The sequence below is a fragment of the Spinacia oleracea genome, chromosome 5 (genome assembly GCF_020520425.1).
Source record: "Spinacia oleracea cultivar Varoflay chromosome 5, BTI_SOV_V1, whole genome shotgun sequence".
NCBI lineage: Eukaryota > Viridiplantae > Streptophyta > Magnoliopsida > Caryophyllales > Amaranthaceae > Spinacia > Spinacia oleracea.
The window spans coordinates 5,860,041-5,882,123 of record NC_079491.1 but is presented as its reverse complement, the minus strand read 5'-3'; the positions used below and the strand labels follow the sequence as shown (position 1 = coordinate 5,882,123).

Genomic DNA, 22,083 nt, shown 5'->3' with positions numbered 1-22,083 from the left:
TCCCACTTTTCTTTTGAGCTAGGTCCTATTGACATGGTCAGATTTATGGACAAATGTCTATTTTTGGATTTGAGGGAACAAGAAAAAAAAATGAAACTAAGGTATGTTCCAAAGCTCATGAACCAGTGAAAAAACATGAATCTTGGCACAAAGATTTGCCTCCAAACTCAAGATTTTCACATCATGAATCCAAGTTGAAATCGAGGTTGTGATAAAAATATATGTGTTATTGAACTTGATTTCTTAGTTTCTTTACCATTCGGACAATAAGAAAATTAAGGTGTTAGCTTTAGATTGAATTACTTCAGCTTCACTTACATAAGATCCCTTTGAAAATGGGGTTTTTTGGCCTTTTGCTCAGCTAAAGTGCATTGTCTTTACTGGATGAGGCCTGAACTTATTGGATCATAATTGAAACTTACTGAGTGTTGTATCGGAGCCTCAGATGGAAATTTCCTCCCATAATATTAGAAATTGTTTGGGACTCTTACATATGTGGATTCATGGGTGTGGATGATGATTTTGAAAGAAAACTCATGACAAAAATGATATGAAATTAACAAAACAATAGAAAAACTACAATAAATAGTCAGAAAAGGGGTTTTTATAAGCAAACAATAAGCAACGGCTAATTTTCAAACATAAAAACTAGTCGCTGAGCATCAAAATGGGTAATTTTAAGTTATGTGTATTTGGTGAATTAAGTTTCAGAATAGGGGTATTATATGAAATAAGTTATAAAATAGGGGTATTTGGTGAATTTAAAAATTAGGCTAACGGAGGACTAACGGCGCGTCATTAGTAAGGGTATTTTGGGTATTAAGTCATTTGTGAGGGGCATTTGGTGAATTTCTGAAAGTCGAGGGGCATTTGGTGAATTACGCCATAATTCGGGGGTATTTCATGAAAAATCCGTAAATTTTAATACATTTAATTCACTTTTTTAGGTTCTTTTATTTTCACCTTTTTTTCTTTTTTCCAACAACTTAATTACAAAAATTTCATGTTGTTTGCACTATTCACAAATCACAGTTATTGACATATACTTTCCCCTTTTTTTGGGCCCTGAGTGAAGTTGAATTTAACTAAACTGAACTGAATTGAATAGAGCTGAACTGAACTGAATGAAGCTGAATAAAAAATAAAATAGTACGAGTAAATATAATACAATAATAAACAAAATATAATAATAAATGATAAATAATAATATAACAATGCCAATAGTAATAGTAATGGTAATAGTGACGACAACAATAATAATAAATAAATAAATAAATTAAGATGAACATTACAATAATATTTAACATTGTAACAATACAGATGATAATAAATAAGATCATTAAAGACGAACATGAACATAATATCGTTCTTTTGAACTTAACTGAATGGAACTGATGAATGGAGCTAAATTGAACTGAACTGAATAGAGTTGAAGTTAATTGAAGAAAATAGAGCTCAATTGAATTGAATTGAACTGAATGAAATTGAAATTAAGTTCAAAAGAACAGGGCGTAAGTCCCAAAATCAGGAAATGAACTTTTGGATTTATCGAAATCGGACCTATACTCGATTGGAACCCATTTAGTTCATGATGTGCATCTCCATAATGTCTTACGGAGGGGGTTGATAAACCATTACTCGTGATTGGCCTCCAAGACCAATACCTGGGGCACTAAAGTAATTTCACATTAAAAAAACACATTGTACAATATTTTTTAGTACAATGTAGTACCGTAATTGGTATTAATACATTCATAGTTCTTATTGGTGTAAATAAAAGACATATTGGTACCTAATGTGGTTCTATGTTGGACCATAAGACATGCGGTAGTGCTCTATACCGGATATGAGGCTATAATTTCCATTTATGGATTGACGAGTTAATTACGTTCGGATCGACTCAATATTTGATTATTTTCAAAGTTATTCTTAAGGTTCTTTGCGCTACTTTTATGGAGGAGGATCCTTCTGGAGTGACATCTATCAATCCAAAAGTTCTGACGATTTAATGCAAACCGTACTACAAATTTCATGGTTGGTTACCCATGACCATAATTATCCTCTTTATATATTCACTTTTGTGCTTAGTAATGAACTGTTTCTTATCGTTGTAAAAAATAAACGACGTTATATTTCTTATGACCCAAAATACGGTTACACTATTTTTTTCATTTGTCCCCGAAACACCGTTTACTTTCCCGTTTTAGGAATATAATGAATCCACCAAATATTTAATATATCCCTTTTGCACACTACTATTTTTTTATACCTAGAAATGATCGAGACTAGACACTTCGTCACATTTATTGGAATCGAACCTAGATTCAATTGGAACATGTTCAGAAAATTTAGAACTAGGCAAGAGTGGAATTAATGGTGGAGGATGATAAGATCAAAGAGATAGAAGAGGTAACATAAGTAGCCATTGACTAGGGGCCCACCAACGTTTTTTCGTAACGGAAAACTTTAAGGGGTGTCAATTTTTATTTTTTTTATTTTTTAAAGAATTAGAGCATCTCCAATGGTTGTAGCTAGAGATTTCTTTGCAATTTTTATAAATTCCAAGCTAATAGCTTGACCATTGGAGTTAAAATAATAAATTAGCTTGGCCAAGCAAATTAACTTATTTAAGCTAATTTGCTTGAAAAAACTTGGCCAATGAAATAATATTAAATTAAATTAAATTAAAATATTGATTGACAAATATGACTATATTAAATATCAAGCTAGTAGCTAACTACTAGGGTACTAACTAGCTAGGAAGGAAAATAGCTTAAAATATTAAGTGGCATGACAAGCTAATTTAGAAATTAGCTTACCATTGTAGATGCTCTTAAGGACTGTGTTAAATTACAAAATCGACTTTTGTAAGGGATTAAACGACAAAAACTCCAACTTTTTATATACGACGTAGATTTTATTAAAAAATAAAAATTCTATTTATTTATTTTTGTTTCTCTTTTTTAATTAGTTGAAAAAAAAAACAATGGGAGTATTTCGCCCGCTTCAGTAGTCTGCCGTCGTTTGCTCGTCAGTCCTCACTCTCCCCAATCAACGAAGAAATCGCCGGCGATTAATTTCATTGAACATACCAACAGAAAACCTCAACTTTCCGGTAAATATTCCTCTCTCCTCCACTTCCCCGGTTGTTTCCAAGTCGACAATTTTTTCGAGTTTGAACAATTAATTTAATTGAATTTCACATGTTTTCAATATCCATTGATTATGTTTCCATTGCTCCCGCCAGTAGGTTTGGTGGAACGGTGGTGTTCGGAGAGATTGTGAGGGATAATATGGGCGGAGGGAGAAAGAATTTGAAGAGGGAAGTGGAAGATGACGGCTTAACTCTCCAATTAGGTCAAAGTATTATGCAAGTCGTGTCGCTTCGAGGTTCTAATCTTATTGAGGTAATAATAATGTGTTCTCATTTGCTTATTGAATTTGTTAAATTTATTTCGAATGTTTGTTTTGTTTTGTTGGGGGTGTAATTTTGTGGAGATTATCTACCATTGAAAGGGTTTAAAGTTTAATGCTTTGTTGATATGGAAGCTAACAATTTTAGTTTTAGGGTATGAGAGTTGAGTAATCTCACTATTTCTGCCCGTTCTTTGGAAATGACTATCTTTGTTGGGATATTGTGGAATACATGAATTAGCTATAGAGCGTTGAATTACTTTACAAGTTTTAAGGGTTTGATGACTTTAAAATCCACAATTACTTGATTCGCTAGAATGTGACTGGGTACGGGTTAGCAATTCGCCACCTAGTTTGTTAAATCAGACCATAAACATACCATTCTTATGTTATATTTGGCTTTTACGGTTCGCAGTTTGTAGGGTGATTAGGGAATTAGGTAGCACTGCTTTAGTCTCTTGCTATAGAGTGCCAACGTATACACTCTTCTCACCTGTTCTATAGCTGTATCTTATTCTTCAGAACTTTAAGAAGCCTTAGCCTGTGTTCAACACTTCAGCTTATAAATTTTTAGTGGATAACATGATAGGGATTCGTAGATGATTCACTGAAGTAGTCCTCTTCACACTTTGTCTTTTGCGGCGGAGTTGTCTTTCATAGTTTCACTAGGTTAGTGCCCGTGCGATGTACGTTTGTAAATTTTTTATTATTTTTTACATTATTTTTGTGTGAAACTAAATGTTTAAACTTGATTAGAACAAGATGGTATTTGAAAAAGTGAAGTCAATTGTTTGTTACAAACTTACAAACATTATCACATGCCATTTGAAATGGAAAGTTTGAACCGCTGCTAGTCAGCTTTTATTTTTTTAATAACAAATTAATTTCATGGATAAAAATCATACATGTATATAACCATTAGTCAACTTAAAAAAAACATCCACACGATAAAATAACAAAAGAAATAAGACGCAATAGATTTTCTTTATCTGCCAACTAAAATATTTCAGTAATCCACATACTCTGCATGTCCATGGATGACTGTTTGGATGCCCTGCACTGTTATAGCCAGATAAGGACATTCTTCAATAACTCTAAAGTAGACAAACCTGTAAAGAAACTCTTTAATGACCATGGATGGCTAAATGAAATGCACACTAATAGTTTTCTTAGATCATGTATCAGAATACCTATTACAAAGTCAACAAAATTTAGAGAAACATCTTTTTAAAGATATCGTGAATGCAGTTAGATACTTGTGGCATATAGATGATTTTTTGGGGTTTCTACAAAATGCAAAGCAAAAGTAACAACAATTCAATGGAAGCATTAAACAAATAGGTCAATGATTTCGCAAGATATACTATGCCATGAAACTGGAGACCAAAGTGGGACTAACCAAGAGTGACAAAGGAAGAAAAAAATATTCAAACACCAAATAAAAAGGAATAAAAATTGTTTATGTTTCAAAATTTTAAAATAAGTTATTAAATTAATTGTACTAATTATCAACACCAACACCATCCATGTCACTGAACTCTGAAAGCAAGCCAATTGATTGAAGTTTTACCTTTAAGAATTAAGGTACATATAACTATATAAGCCATCCAAATCAAACAATTCCATTTTACTCTACAATTTAAGCTTGTTTTTAAACATTGGTTACAATAAATTAAGGGAGGCCACAATTTAATCAATTCAACACTGATTTTCTCTTTTAAAACAAATTTATCGTTAGCTTTCTCATTAATTGAGATAGAGCAAGGAAGAAAGGAGATAATTTTCTACTCAAATTTTCTGAAAAAACTAAATACGATAAAGAGTGAATAGCAATTATCATATTTAATTATCAAATTTAATAACAATTATAGTACCATTAAACTGACCCTAATTAAAACCGCAAAATCAAAATAAAAACATTAGGCTAAAGGAAATGTTGACCCCAATTGACATCTCCGTAATCCTTGTCGCCGACGTCGTTTGACTTTCACCATCCTTAGACTCCACAACAATTTTCAAAATTAAGAATCTTATAGCATAACCAAAACAGAGGGAAAAAGAGAAGACAAAATTCCGTTTGAATACAACTAAAGCCCCTCAAACATTAAAATTTTATGGAAGCAGTATAAAACATATGTCCCAAATGATATATGTAGAATTGAAACTGGAGTAGATAAAAAGAAAATGGATAAGAAATTATCAGATCTAATAACAATTAGAATAAAATCTAATTAAAAAGTGAAAAAATCAAATAAAAACAATTACTTGAGCGCCTTTTTATCCCTGTTGAAATAATATACATAAGAAATCCAGCTTCTCTCTTTCAATCATTGTGTGAAGATACAATTGAAGAATAGAAGAAAGACCCACTATAAGATGTTTTGGGATTTCAGTTTGGGAATTACATAATAAATGATAGAAGGAAGGATAATAGGACATAATGGAGTGAGAACAGTGAGAAGAAATGAAGAATGCGAAAAAAAAAGTGAACGATCAAATACTTCGCGTTCCGCAACAGTAGTCAATTAAATATTAAAGTTAAAAATAAAAAATAGAAATCTTTTAGCAAAAGGAAGATGACATCACAAGTGAATTAGGCGGGATTTTTTTATATAAAGCCGCCATGTGTATAGTAATGACATCCGCGGTATTTCTTTTAGTAATAGTTCTAGATTTACCAGCTAAAGAAAGCATGGCCCAATAGTTATGATTTTTCTGACATTTGGTATAGTCTATAGACTGCTAGGTCAAAGGTTGCAGTCCTCTACTAGCATGGTTCACAGCTTGTAAAGTCTGATGGTAATGTGGGGAATGGACTTGCAAACTTTGGTTCGTGACCCTTTTTGGTTGTTGTATGTGTTTCAGGTTACAGATGCTGAAGGTGAGAAGTCCTTGGCTCTTTTTCCGGCTAAATTTCAGAAGAGTATGTGGATAAAAAGAGGTTAGTTCGTGAGAATATGAAGAACGTTATATATATCATCTTTTCAGCTGAATTTTCCCCCCTTTTTCTTAAAGGTTTTAGTTGCATTAAATATTGACGAAGTATCATGTTCTCAATGCATAGGGAGTTTTGTCGTAGTAGATGACAGCGCTAAGGTGGAGGCTCTTGAGTCTGGTAGTAAGGTGGGATGTATCGTATCCCAGGTTCTCTTTCATGATAAAGTTAGACGTCTGCAAAAAAGTTCTGACTGGTAAGATCTCACTCCTGTAGATCTCGTTCAGAATTTGTTCTAGATTCAGTTTCTAGTGTTGAGAACATCTTGGTTTGTTTATCTTGTTTTGTTTTGTTTAGTCAAAACAGTTTTATGATGAAGAATTTATTTTGTAATTTGAAGTTATGTCCTTCTATGATGCTATTTATTTAACTTTTACTAAATCTCGTTATCTTGAGGTTATATGTTGAAGCTTCATCAAACTTGTATTTAGTATATTGATAAAGCTTTTGAAAGAGGGATGATGCAACAACTACTGTGGAGTAATTTCTAACCTTCACCAGGTGACAAGTAGGAGTCTAACTAATTGTTGTAGTCAGCCTGATCAAGAAGTCCCCACTTTAAAAATACCTGCGGTCTTACTGCTGGATATACATAAGGGGCAATGAGCAATATAAGGTGTATGCATCTCAAAAGCATTGTCATCTGCTCCCCCAATTCTTCCATAATAGTAAACATCTTTAACCTTTGCCACTGAGAAAAGCTTTTCCAAAGTTCCCCATCAACCTTCTATGAGCTCTACAATATCTCACGTGATCCTTGTTTTCTAGGATATACAGTGTAATAGGGTGTATTATAATTACGTGACTGTTATCAGGGACTCATGTCACTCAGCTGAAAAACTCGGTGGCTATATTTTTTGTAGACAAGTTAGTTGCCCTATATCCTGTTTGCTATCTGCAATTAGCTATTTTATCTGAATTCATCTTTTAAGTTTTAACTTTCTCTTTGAAATCTTTTTATCCAGCTAGCCCCTCTAACTTTTTTACCCCTGATTGTACGAGCTGCTTTTTCCATTGATCCCCCGTAGGCTGCTTTTTCCTCGATTTAAGAATTCTGATTGTTCTAAATGTACTCGCTTTGATTTCTGTGAGCCTCTGAATCCATATGTAGAAGCTTGTTTGTCTTGCTAAATGACACCTTGCCTTACAAATGTTATCTTGCATCTCCAATTGTGGAGGGCTCTTAGTCCATTGTTTTTTCATGATCATTTTTAGCCACAAGCTGATGTGTTCGAGCTTAGGATGCTAGAGTTCTTCTGCCTAATTCGTACTTATTTTTCCACATATTCAGGGGTTGGGGACATTATAGATGGATACTTAAATACTCGCTCTGTCCCTAAAAGATTGCCCCAAATGCTTTTGTTCACTTTATTAAGCATCAAGTACACTCAAAATCAACTGGGTAGGTGAATTTGTTTTTTGTTAGATTAAATAATAGTGTGTGAGGAGAGACACGTGGGGACCTAAACCAAATAAGGTATGGGACAAATAAATAGGGACATCCATTTATGGTATATGGTGCACTTTTTTAGGGACGGATGGAGTACTTTAATAATTGTATATTTCCCTCTCATGAATGAAGAGGATATATGTTTCAGGGCTTGGTACACCTTCCATATCCTTAGGAGTTAGACCTAACTCCATGTAGATCCTCGGTGATAAGTTTTTTTGATACTAAGGTGTTGGTTGCACTGTTATGCAGTTGTGGTTAATAAGGACTAGTAAGAGATTGAGGACTACTGTTTTATTTTGTCATAATAGCTCGTCCTCAGCTGTTGTGGAAATGTGGACTATATAATGTAGCTTCTCCTTGATTGATTTTATTGGATCCTCCTTTGTCCTTAATTCTTTGTTGCCTTTCATTTGATTGGACATTGGACTGTTGGAGTGATCAGAGCTCAAAATCAATTAACTTCGTAATCTAGTAGGGTAGTAAGTTATCACCATAGCAACGAGTGTCATATTAAATTGCGCTTGACATCTCAATCATTAGTGAATTCAGGTGTATTTTTTGTCTTAGAAAAAGTGGTCCTTCTTTCCATGTAAGCTAGACGACAATAGTATTTTCTTATTGTTCTTCTTTCCTTCTTCTCAAGACAGATGATGTAATTTTGTCTTATTTCTTTTTAAAACAATTCTAAGATCTTTTCCTGCCAAAGCTTATCCTCAAATCATTTCTATTATCTCATTTTGGCTGTTCTATGCAGTTGAACAAAAGCTTTTTGCCATAATTATCTTTCGAGTGCATAGCGAGTCAGAGAGTTGAATTAGATAACTTGAAAATGTTGAAACCCAGATTCAAGTTGAATAATTTTGAATAAAATTGAAATTGTGTGAGACAAAGTACTGGTTCAAGTTGCACTATTTTTTTTGTTTCGTTTTGACAGGAGTGAAAAGGAGCCAAGCTCCCAAATCAGTTACATATTCCTACATAATAAAAATTCTGAATACTAGAAATTATTTTGGATAAAATGTTCCTCCATCCGCACTTGGTGTCTCTTTACCGAATATTAATTGATTTCTTGTCCAAAGGCTTGATGGTCAGGTGTCTCCAATTCCTTCTTTTTGCTTCAGAGATTCCTTCCAACATAGCCTTTAACCCTGCTTGTTCCTTGCTGCTGCAATAAATCCTAGAGGAAACCCCACTTCCATCCATCCCATCCATGTTCCAGTTGATTTTCCCTACTTCCCCACCCCACCCCTGAACTCACCATGAGTGTTAACTATTCTCCTTTCACAACTGTTCTGACCCCCAATAAGATGGTGAACATCCCTGTTGCTTCTTTGTTGTCTTCTCTCAAAACCAGGAGGTTCGTCAATGTCCATATAGCTTTCAAAACCCACGGTTCCACTGGTTCCTCCTCATTGTTCTTGACCTGACTAACTTTCTCCTTTTCTATACTTACCATTTCAAGCTTGTAGTCTCTCTCAATGTTCTCCAAAATGTTCCTGGCATTGCAGCTCTTGTTGTTGAAACTTGAAAGTAATGTCGTTCCTCATGCACCGGATGGACCAAAGTGTTGCTCTGAAGTAGCCAGTTTTATTGTTGTCTTTTTCCTTTTGATTCCTGAACATACGAAGCCAGTTCCATATCCAGTTTGCAATTGGAACATTTGTCTGGTTTTCTGTTCTTAACCCCAGTCTTCCAGCTGCCTACATATGTCTGCTGATAGTACAGTCTCTAAAAAGATGTTTAAGACTTTCAACTTCCACCTTGCAGAACCTGCACGTAGAGTCAGTAATAGTTCTCCTACGTATAAATTCTTTTCCTATAGGCAGTGCGTTGTTGAGGATAATCCCAAGAAAGACTTTCCATTTGTTCATCTTTTCTTTCCATAGGTTCTTCCAGTTTGTTTGGTGAAGCCTTTGCACTAGTACACATTGATTGTTCACATTGATTGTTCTTTGTATATCATAGCCACTCCTCACTGAATAGTGCCCATTCCTATCTTTTCTCCAAACTACTGTGAAGTACTGTGTCCTTGGTTCCCAGGCTCATAGTTCAAGTTGCACTATGATGTCTGCAGAGTCCGTACTTTTTGGTGGAACAGAGGTTATAATTGGACTATTTCTTTTCTCCTGTTGTTCAGATAGTTGAGCATAGACCATTCTTTTGCATTTATTAAAACCCATGTAGGGTATTTTGTGTGTATGAAGCGTCCAGAAGATTGAGTATTAGAGAATATATTGAGTCAAGCGTTGATATTGCATTTCGAATGGGGTCGAAGATATTATTCAGAATTCTGGATCATAAAGGATTAAAATAAAACGATTTAATAAACTTCCTGTACTGCTTCTTTATTGTACATATCACACAACTATTGTGTATCAGACGAATGGCTAATTGGAAACAGCTTTTTTTGTTATCAGAGGATACCGTTTTGTATGTCAGACCCTATTATCCTTTTCAGAGCGGAAGTTTCATCTGTAGCATTGGAGTAGTGACTTTGCTATGTCATTGAGATTAATTTTTTAGTATTTTGCTGGTTGGTGATTTTTCTTTATATAGAGACATCGAAGGTCTTTTTGTTGTGTAGAAGCTGACTCGTCTTCTCAAGTGAAGCTCCTTTTGTGACCCAAGGTTATGCTAGCGGATTCACAGACTCCCTTTTCTCATTGAGTCAAGTGTCAATAATAAAATATTGAACTCTGTCTGTCCTATGCTGATTTACTGCTAAACTATGTTACTCGGACTCGGGTACCCATGTCGGACACGGGTACATGTCCAAATGTCCGACTCGGTTATTTTGTGGAAAAAATTCATGATTTTAGTCCAAAATGAAGTGTCCAGTGTTTGTACCCATGTCCGAGTGTCGAGAATCTGACACGGGTACTTGAGGTAAAATGAAGAGTCCAAGTAACATAGCTACTAAGATCCTCGCCAATATTCTTACCTGTTTTTTATAGCAGACTTTTGGTACTTTCATTTAGTGCTCTGGTTGTTCTTCTCAAACGTACATGAATTTGAGGGTCTAGTAGGAAAAAATCTATTTCAAGCATGCTTTATGGTGTATGTGGCAAGAGTGAATCAAAATTTTAGTCCCCATAAATTTTAGTATTACTTTTTGGTGATTTTGGGCAATTGTTAGCTTAGCATTTGTGTTGTACACCTTTGAGATGTTTTACCTTCAGATTCATGCTTTCATAGGGTATTTGTTAGAGACCCTGTTTCTCCTTTGAGCTGTTCTGTCTCCATGTATATGTACGGGTGCAGTTTCCTTGCAGTGTTCCACTTTCATCCTGGAGGATAAATAGTGGAATTATAAAATAAAAAGTGGGTGATTTATTTAATGAGAAAGTTGGACGAAAGTGATAGAGATTTCAATTTGTTTTGCAACCAATTTTGATGTAGAATAAACTATGTAGTCCCTCTCTGGTGTGAGTGGCAAAGGTCATTTTCCTTTTCACTGGAGTCAATAGGCGCATTCATTCTAAAACCATGTGATATGTATTAGTTTGCCACAAATAATGGAAATGGATGATATATAACTAGATTACCATGAAATTTGATGTTTCCGGGAGCATCTTTTCCCCCCAGTTACTTCCATTTTTATAATTGCGCCCAAATTTAGGCACGCGACATGTTTTGGCTACTAAATTATACTGTTTTTCTATACAAACTTTCATATAATTAGCCTCAAAAAATGTTTGGAGTTGATTCCTTCCAAGGACAAAAACAAAAGAAAGACAATTAAGAGAATAATCCATTGTCCTAGAAAATCTCATCATTGGAGTACTACGGATTGAGTCAAGTAAATTGCATATTAGTTGTCCTATAAGGCTACAATTCTGTCAAAATCTGCACAACTAATTGCATTTTAGATTAATGCTTAGGTACTACTTACTATAAGCTTTTCGAGAGTTATGTCAACATTTGTTGTGCAATCAAAAGTATATACTTGATATATTACCTCCGTTCTGATACGTTCTTTATGGTTACTGTTTTCACGCGAATTAAGGTAAAGGAGACTTACGTCATTTTTCTGTGAACTGATTTGCTCTCAGACTTTTATTTCAAAAGATAAGTCACTTTGGAAGATTTTTATGCACCTCTCACAAGTTACTATTGCATCTTTTACCAGTTACCATTTTTGATGATAGCTTCTTGTCTTTTCAGGCCAGAAGCATTCAGGTCAAAAAACATTGACAGTTCCAGTAGAAATTCCCCAGGACCTGCTTCTGAACATGAGGAAGCTGAAGAAACAGGCTCAAGCGATGATGATGGACTTCCACCGCTTGAAACAAACACGAACAGGAGAAGACCGTATGAATTGAACGCTGGTTCGGCGTCAAATTCTGATGCAGATACAGACACTGACGAAGAATCTTAGACAAACAATTTTCTGGTGAACAGATATTAATCTTTATATTTTACTGAAATTGTACACAGAATTCTGTTAAACTCAATTCCCTGATAGTGTTACTGTTGAGATGAATTTATTCAGTTATTCAGGTAGTTCATGTTAAACTGAAAGTGTAAAGTAGATTCATGAAAGTTCCAAAATGAAGTTCCAGTTAAGTGCTATTTCTCGATTTGTACACTTCAATAACTTCACAAATTCTTACTCTGTATGTACTGTACTTCATAGCAGGGGCAAAATGAATATTTCAGGATAGACTTAAGAAGGTTGAATCTCAATAACTTTCACCTATGCATCCCATTTTGGACTGACTTAATTAATGTAAAAAAGTTATTTCCTCCGTCTTTTAATACTCGCAACGTTTGGACTTTTGCTACTATTCATATAATCTACTTTGACTATTCTTAGTGTTTTTTATATAAAATAAAACATAGTCATGTGGGATCTTGTTAGATTCGTCTCAATGTGTATTTTCAAAATATTAACTTTTTATAATTTTTGCATAAAGAGAATTGAAGATATAAATGATCAAAGTTGTGCATTGGCATGCGTGAAACTAACCAACGGAGGAAGTATTAAAAACAAACCCTTGTATAAGAAAAAGAAAACCAAATTGTCAGTAAATTCCAACCCAACACCACGTGTGAATATACCCTACATACTCAGCATTTAACCTCTCCTTCACAGTTCACATACAACGTTCCAAAAACCCTAAAGCCCACATTAAATTAAGCTAATTAAGCCGCAATCTCAAGTTCTTACTGCTTTAACTACGGTAATAAAAATAAAACCCTAATAATTACCCTCCAAAATACGGATGATGCTAGAGGTACACTTGGTGTACACTAGCATCTTACACACCACCTATGAAATGATGCCAACTCATTTTTCTTAGATTCCCTTCAAATGAAATTTTCAATTTGAATTTCAAACTCAGTTTTAAAATTCTAATTTTGAAATTCAAATATCTTTTATCTTTCCAACAACAATAATTAATTCCAAAAAAAAAGAAAAAAAAAGAGGAGAGAGAAAACATTTTTTCCAATCTCCCTTTCACGTTTCTCTCCATCTCTTGTTCTTCCTTCTTGTTGTTCTTCGTCTTTTTTCAATGGATTCAAGTTTTTTTCTGGTTTATCATTTTTTACATTGGTCTTGTTCTTATGGATGTTATACGGTATTTTTCGCTGGGTTTTTTCTCGGGCTCGTGAAGAGGGGCAGCACCACCGTAGACCGCCAGCGAAATAAATTAATTGTTCTTGTTCTTATGCATGTTCTAGGTTTCAATTAATTGGCGGATGACTTTTACCGGCGGCGGAAAAGCGACGACGGTGGTGGTTTATCTTGCTTTTCCTTGTGGTTGTTCGTGTTCTTCGTAGTTAATTTGGGATTTTAGGGTTTTCTGTATTTTCAATTTGCTTCATTGAAATAATTTAATATGTTATTATGATTTTAGTTATTTTGGGATTTCACTTACTGTGGGATTCTAGTTAAATTGGGATTTAAGAGTTTTTCCGACTTTAGGTTGTTCTTGTTGTTCCTCTTGCTGTTCTTGTTCATTAATTTGGCCGGATGAATGGTGGCCTCTGTCGGCGGCGGAAACAATGGCTTTTAGCGATGGCGACTTTTAGGGTTCTCGAATCCCTGTAAAGCCAAAAAAAATTCATTATTATGACTATAATTTTTACGGGATCATTTCAAATTTTCAGAAAATCATAAAGAAATAGATACGAATTATTAATTCAGTGTTATGGAAATCAAAAACCTTTATATAGGATCATTTTCTCTACGAGAAAACGAAAAGAGGAACTGAAGTTACTTGTTAAAAATATTTATGATGTAATTGTTGATGTGCTGATACCCCTTGCTATATTGGTCACTGCAATGAATAAGTTTCTTAGTAAATATGAGTGTACCTGGGTTCGATTCCCAGTAAGGCCAACATTTTTTTCAATATATTGACTTTAATTTTACGGGATCATTTCAATTTTACGGGAGCATGAAATTCATTTTTACACAATAAAAAACCTTTATATGGGATCATTGTATCTACGATATAATCAAAAGGGTAACTGAAATTACTTGTTAAAAAGACATAGATTAAGTACAAATATGATGTTTTAACTCTCTTTAACTCGCTTTAAATTGAATTTTAACATTTTGATCCCATAATTATGAATTTTATTTATAAGTGGGGGGCAGTGTTTAAAGTGACGTTTAAACTTCATATGGGAAATAGTGGTAATAAATTATATGCACGTTTGAAACTATTTTAATTTTGATCAAAGTTGCACGAATTTTTTGGAGGGGTATATTTTACGTAATTTTTTTTGTTTTAAAAGGATCAAACAATATTTAGATAGGAAAAAAAAACATTAAAAAAAAACAAAATCCTAAGGTCTTATAGGATTCGAAACCCGGTGTTTTATGAAGTTTAGGAAGCGTTCAAGTAACCAATATGACAAAGGGGTATCAGCACGTCTAATTTGCAATACAAATTTATTTGACATTTTAATAACGGATTCTTTTAAAAAGAATGATCCCATAAACTAATCAAAAGGGTAACAAATATGATATTTTAACTTGCTTTAACTCGCTTTAAAGTGAAATTTTAACATTTTGATCCCATAATTATGAATTTTATTTATAAGTGGGGGGGCAGTGTTTAAAGTGACGTTTAAACTTCATATGGGAAATAGTGGTAATAAATTATATGCACGTTTGAAACTATTTTAATTTTGATCAAAGTTGCACGAATTTTTTGGAGGGGTATATTTTACGTAATTTTTTTTTGTTTTAAAAGGATCAAACAATATTTAGATAGGAAAAAAAACATTAAAAAAAAACAAAATCCTAAGGTCTTATAGGATTCGAAACCCGGTGTTTTATGAAGTTTAGGAAGCGTTCAAGTAACCAATATGACAAAGGGGTATCAGCACGTCTAATTTGCAATACAAATTTATTTGACATTTTAATAACGGATTCTTTTAAAAAGAATGATCTCATAAACTAATCAAAAGGGTAACAAATATGATATTTTAACTTGCTTTAACTCGCTTTAAAGTGAAATTTTAACATTTTGATCCCATAATTATGAATTTTATTTATAAGTGGGGGGCAGTGTTTAAAGTGACGTTTAAACTTCATATGGGAAATAGTGTTAATAAATTATATGCACGTTTGAAACTATTTTAATTTTGATCAAAGTTGCACGAATTTTTTGGAGGGGTATATTTTACGTAACTTTTTTTGTTTTAAAAGGATCAAACAATATTTAGATAGGAAAAAAACATTAAAAAAAACAAAATCCTAAGGTCTTATAGGATTCGAAACCCGGTGTTTTATGAAGTTTATGAAGCGTTCAAGTAACCAATATGACAAAGGGGTATCAGCACGTCTAATTTGCAATACAAATTTATTTGACATTTTAATAACGGATTCTTTTAAAAAGAATGATCCCATAAACTAATCAAAAGGGTAACAAATATGATGTTTTAACTCGCTTTAACTCGCTTTAAATTGAAATTTTAACATTTTGATCCCATAATTATGAATTTTATTTATAAGTGGGGGCAGTGTTTAAAGTGACGTTTAAACTTCATATGGGAAATAGTGGTAATAAATTATATGCACGTTTGAAACTATTTTAATTTTGATCAAAGTTGCACGAATTTTTTGGAGGGGTATATTTTACGTAATTTTTTTTTGTTTTAAAAGGATCAAACAATATTTAGATAGGAAAAAAAACATAAAAAAACAAAATCCTAAGGTCTTATAGGATTCGAAACCCGGTGTTTTATGAAGTTTAGGAAGCGTTCAAGTAACCAATATGACAAAGGGGTATCAGCACGTCTAATTTGCAATACAAATTTATTTGACATTTTAATAACGGATTCTTTTAAAAAGAATGATCCCATAAACTAATGTACTGATCGATTTAAAAAAATATAACATGATTTTAGTTTCTTGGAAAAGGTTTGTAGTACATAGGATAAATAAAATCCATAATGATTGTGGTTTTATCGATTTTGATTTCGTCATGTAAATATTGATCCCATAAATATGTCATATAAAAAAAAATTAAATTATATGCACGTTTGAAACTATTTTTATTTTGATCAAAGTTGCACGAATTTTTCGGAGGGTATATTTTACGTAAAATCTATTTTGTTTTAAAAGGATCAAACAATATTTAGATAGGGAAAAAAACATAAAAAATGTATTTGATTTCTTTATGTAAATATTGATCCCATAAAACATGTGTATTAAAAAAAACAAAATCCTAAGGTCTTGTTAGGATTCGAACCCCGATGTTTTATGATGTTTAGGAAGCGTTCAAGTAACCAATATGACAAAGGGGTATCAGCACGTCTAATTTGCAATACAAATTAATTTGACACTTCAAATACGGATTCTTTTAAAAAGAATGATCCCATAAACTAATGTACTGATCGATTTAAAAAAATACAACATGATTTTAGTTTCTTGGAAAGGGTTTGTAGTACGTAGGATAAATAAAAGCCATAATGATTGTGGTTTTATCGATTTTGATTTCGTCATGTTAATATTGATCCCATAAATATGTGATATAAAAAATTTTTCCTAATTTGAAATTTTATTATGAATTTTATTTATAAGTGGGGGGCAGTGATAATAAATTATATGCACGTTTGAAACTATTTAATTTTGATCAAAGTTGCACGAATTTTTTGGAGGGGTATATTTTACGTAAAATCTATTTTGTTTTAAAAGGATCAAACAATATTTAGATAGGGAAAAAACATAAAAAATGTATTTGATTTCTTTATGTAAATATTGATCCCATAAAACATGTGATATTAAAAAAAACAAAATCCTAAGGTCTTGTTAGGATTCGAACCTTGGTGTTTTATGAAGTTTAGGAAGCGTTCAAGTAACCAATATGACAAAGGGGTATCAGCACGTCTAATTTGCAATACAAATTAATTTGACACTTCAAATACGGATTCTTTTAAAAAGAATGATCCCATAAACTAGTGTACTGATCGATTTTTAAAAAAATGCTCATGTTGCACGCATGTCAGGGTTGCAGTGGCCATCATGACAAGTGGGTATCAACACGTCTATAGTTTAAACATAAATTCTTTTCATCTATTTAGATGGAGAGTATGATTTTATTTGTTTTTTGATGTACTTAAAATTGTAATGATTCCACGACATCATAATTCATGTTAAAATAGATGGTTTTAGTTGTTATCGTATTTTATGTATCATTGCAAAATCATCTGTTACGATGGCATTAGTTTAGAAAATTTTATAAGCGTTTTTATACAATAGGATTATTATGACCACACCTTTTCCTATAATACAATACAATAATAAAATAAGTCGTGAAGGCTTGACAAATGAATTAACTTCGCCACTTTAGTATTCACCACATGTTATAGATATGTTGAATTATGAACCCAAGTTCGATTCGTAATGCACAAAAAGGGTAATTGGGAGAAAATAGTTTTATTTTTATTTTGATTTATTTTGTTAATAATAAATTTTATATTTGAGGAGTTCATGTATGAATTTGTGGGAGAATTACAAGTATAATAAAATCTATACACAAACTTCTTATTAACTTCATTCTATATAAATTTTTTGATAGCTTACTATGTTGTGCTGATACCCCCTGCTAAATTGGTTACTTAATCATCTCTACACTACGGTAAACCCGTGTTCGATCCTACTGAATGGTGAAAAAAAAAATCCTCTTTTTACTTCTGGTTTTATGTGAGAGAGTATATTTTATTCAAATTCTAAAATCAAAATACATTTATAAGTATCTTTTATTCAATTTATAGAATCATAGACATAACTCATACGATTTCATGTAGCTTCAACATCCCATCCATTGTCACTTAACTAAACAAATAAGCCATTGTCACTTCCAATTCATCATTTCCAGTTTCGAAAAGTCGAATAATAACACATTACATATCTAGTTCTCTTTTACACATTCTTACACCCAGTATATCGCAACTGAAACTAATTAAATCTTAATGAAACTAAATGAAACTCTCTTGGTAATTTCATCAAACAGGTTATATGCATTATTAAACCCATGGAAGTTTCTTTAATGGCAAACGTTTAGCTGCGTCGAAAATGTCATTTGCAGTACTTTAGAATTAGAAATTCATTGAGATAGTTACAAGCTTCGAAAATAGCGGAAAATATAAAGATAAATAGAAATTCAGAGTGGAAAAAAATAATCACATGGAGGTGAAAGATGAAAGTTGAGATGAAAAAATTCAGAGTGGGAAAAACCAGAAATATTCTTTGCTTTGCAGTTCCTCTTTTTATAAATGGAGGTGAAAGATGAAAGTTGAGGTGAAGAAATGTTTTGGCGCAAAAATGAAAATGTGTAGTTTGGCGCAAATACCTCCCGCTCAAGAGAACAAAATGGCGCAAATCACTGAAAATAATTGTCGCCAAATTTTTTTTTTCACAAAGCTTTTCCCTCTCTTTTTTTAGTGGGATTTGTGAGGTGGCATAATTTAATAGGTGGTGTGCAAGATACCTTTGCACACCAAGTGTATCCCTAGCCTTTTCCCCAAAATACAATTAATTAAAACTAGTTCTGTGATTCTGTCTAGAAAACCCCAAAAGAATTTACAAACAAAAACCTGTCATCACAACAGCTTTTGTTACGGGGCCCCACAACGGACAAAGACCAAGACCAAGACCAAGTCCACGTGGCAGAGACACACTTCCCAAACCTTCAATTTTAGCCGTTAATCTCACCGGAATTCAGAAGCCAACGCCAAATGTTGCCGGACGATGCGACTCCAGTTTCCGACCATTCTCTCTTCCCCACAAGCTGCAAGCTATCTCCGGTGCCGGAATCTTAGCGGCTGATCTTAACGGCGCCGACTTACACCTTGTCAAAACGAACGGCTCGTAACCGCCGCCGCCGCCGCCTTTCACTCGCTTCTGCTCTATGAAGTTTGCCACGGACCCACCACTGGCTGGGAAAGATATTGAAGACCTACCTGGCTGAATAGGAGGCTGAGCCGCTTGTTCGTAACGTTGAGGTTTGACAAGATGAGGAGGCATCGCCGCCACAGCCGCCTTATTAGCCACCTTCTTCTGGTGGCGCTCTGGTAACCACCGACTGAAATCAGTGCTACATACCCATGTTTCTTTGGACACTTCCATTGACACCTTAGGCTCACACATCATTAAAAACAAACAATCTGGCAAAGTTTTCTTCTTATTATTTTCTCCTTCCATTGACTTTCTTGCTTCTTCGTCTTCTTCAACTTGTACTTGTTCTTGTTCTTCAACAACAACTTCAACCTGGTCTTTCTCTTGTTCTTGTTCTTCCTCATCTTCTCTCTCTTTTGACTCGGCTGTTGACTCTTCTGAAGAATTCAAAGAATAAGAAGATGCAGATATCTCACTGCTTTCACCTCTTTCTCTTTCTATTTCCTTTTCTTCGTCAACAATTGAAAGTTCGTCGGTTTCTAATAATGCAACACTTTCTCTCTCTTCTTCTTCCGCCTTGGCTAATATTTGAAGTAATTCCTCTAAATTAATTGCAACCAAATCTTGCTCATTCTTATCATCTTCAACCTTCTCTTCAACCAATAACCCCTCAATTAAACACTCATCTGCATCAATTTCATCTTCAATCAACTGGGTTTCTTCCAAAGTTTCACATTTTTCCTCTTCTAACATTTCTCTGTTTTCAATAATCAGTTTTTCCTCCGTTTCATTCTTTTCTTCACCGGCGAATACCCGCAAATCTTCAAAATTTTCCAAAACCTGATCGATTTCCTCTACAATTTCTTCTGTTTTTACCTCAATAATTTCCTCTGTTTCGTCTTCCCTAATTTCCCCTGTTTTAAGTTCCTTAATTTCCCCTGTTTCCACTTCTCCAATTTCCTCTATTTTCCCATCCAATACAACTTCCCTCTCGACTACCTTAACTTCTTCATTCTCATGTTCAACATTATCATCAACACCATCATCATCATCATCATCAACAACATCATCATCTGGTTGAGGAAGAGGAACCTCCCAAAGCTTCCTTGAAAGAGAAGCCATCTTCAACGGATCAGATCTACACCTCATTAACAACAATGCATTCTTAGGAGGAACACATACACTTAATTTCCCACCCTTTTCATCACAATCATATTCAACATCATTATCAATAATTTCACCACTTCTTCCATTATTATCATTATTCTTCAAATTGTTATTAGTAAACAAATCATCAAACTCCATATCATCAAATATCGACCGCCTTCTAGAACAGTCCCTTTCCATCATCATCACCCTATTCTCAACCTCTTCCTCACCTCCCACCACCAATTCAATATCCCTCCTCCTCTTCCCTCCGCCGTCACCGTCGCCTTCTCCGTCTTGTAAAGATACTAACCACCGAAACACAGCACATGAAGTCGGAGATGGGGTTTCTTTCTCCTCCCCCTTGTCTCCCCCACCGCCGCAAAAACCACCACTACTAAAACAAGACGATTTGCAGGGGGAAAAGCAGCTAAACTCCGACCCAAATGTTCTCAAAGCTTCACATATTGTCAATGGAAGATGGACCCACCTTTGATTCCTATGATTCAAACCACATTCTTGTTGATTTTGCTGATTCTGGAGTCCTTGGTTTGTCCCTTCATGAGAATGAGAGTGTTCGATTCGTCGAAAACTCGTTTCTCCACCACCACCAGCACCGCCGCCGCTGCTTAAGCGCTTACTTCGGCAAGCTCGCATCTTCATCTTCTTCCCCTGCTTCTTAGTCTTCACTCTAACCTGACCAATGCAGGTGACTTTAGGGGAAGAAGGCTCGGGGTTGTCAGCAAAACCAGATGACCCCTTGTTTTTCTTTGAAGAGGGAAACATGGCTGGAGATTGAGCTCCACGTCTAACACTACCGTTGTGGCGGAGCCGGCGGCTGATGGAGGTGGAGAGAGAACCTTTAATATCGGAGACGGCGGCAGCACGGGCGGGGCTGAGGATAGATTTGGAAGAGAGTCGCATAGAAGAAGACTTAGAAAGGCGAGAAGTGAAGCAAATGAAGAGCTCACTTGTACTTGTGCTTGTTGTTCTATGAGGTCTTTCTATGTCCATTATTTGATGGGTTTTTTTTGTATTTTTTCAAGGTTTTTCTTTTTTAATTGGATGAAATAATTGAAAGGAAATACTGTAAGAGTGAATAGTGTAAAATTGTGGGTTGAAGAGGAAGAAGATGATGGGATGTGTGAGTTGTTGTTGTTTTTAGAATGGTGGAGAGTAATTAAGAGAGTGGGGAGAGAGAAAGTGAAAGATAGAAAAAGGGAAGTTGATAAAAAAGGATAGTGTTTGTCTTTACACAAAAATGAGACGGTACCAATGATGTCTTGGCCTAGTGGTTAAGACTGAGGGCCTGTGTACAATAGGTCTCAGGTTCGAATTCCCCGCCCCCATTTGTAATTTGTATTGCCCTTGTGGCTCATTCGCACCAAAAAAACAAAAAACAAAAATGAGACGGTGCTCAAACGGCTGTGAACTCTTGATTTTTCCGTCAACAAACGGCCGTTTTCATCTAATTTCCTTTCTCCTTGAATTTGCATTCTCCTTTTATTTTCCCCCCAATATGTTGGGCCGATTAACTGGGCGGGCCTCCTAATCTTATTGAGGTACTAATAAAGTAATAATGTGTTATCATTTATATGAATGTTGATTTCTTGAATTTGTTAAATTTATTACGAATGTTTGTTTTGTTGGGTGTGTAATTTTGTGGAGATTATATACCAAGGGTTTAAACTTTAAAGTTTAATGCTTTGTTGATAC

At 34.2% G+C, this 22,083-nt stretch overlaps 2 protein-coding genes across 3 annotated transcripts; one reads left to right on the top strand and one right to left on the bottom strand.

The window, feature by feature from the left end:
• Positions 1-2,956: 2,956 nt before the first annotated feature.
• LOC110792560 (uncharacterized) lies at positions 2,957-12,434 on the top strand. 2 transcript variants are annotated; one of them, XM_021997389.2, is made up of 5 exons: positions 2,957-3,115; positions 3,251-3,407; positions 6,280-6,355; positions 6,479-6,605; positions 12,027-12,434. In XM_021997389.2, exons 2-5 carry the CDS (start codon positions 3,294-3,296, stop codon positions 12,238-12,240), a joined length of 531 nt encoding a protein of 176 aa, XP_021853081.1. In that variant the 5' UTR covers positions 2,957-3,115; positions 3,251-3,293; the 3' UTR covers positions 12,241-12,434. The 2 variants fall into 2 exon arrangements, with proteins under 2 accessions (XP_021853081.1, XP_021853080.1); XM_021997388.2 differs by having other exon boundaries at positions 2,958-3,115; positions 3,248-3,407.
• Positions 12,435-18,858: 6,424 nt separating this feature from the next.
• Positions 18,859-21,592, bottom strand: LOC110792561 (uncharacterized). The gene has a single exon (XM_021997392.2). The coding sequence runs from the start codon at positions 21,379-21,381 to the stop codon at positions 19,045-19,047; it is 2,337 nt and encodes a 778-aa protein (XP_021853084.2). The 5' UTR covers positions 21,382-21,592; the 3' UTR covers positions 18,859-19,044.
• Positions 21,593-22,083: the final 491 nt, after the last annotated feature.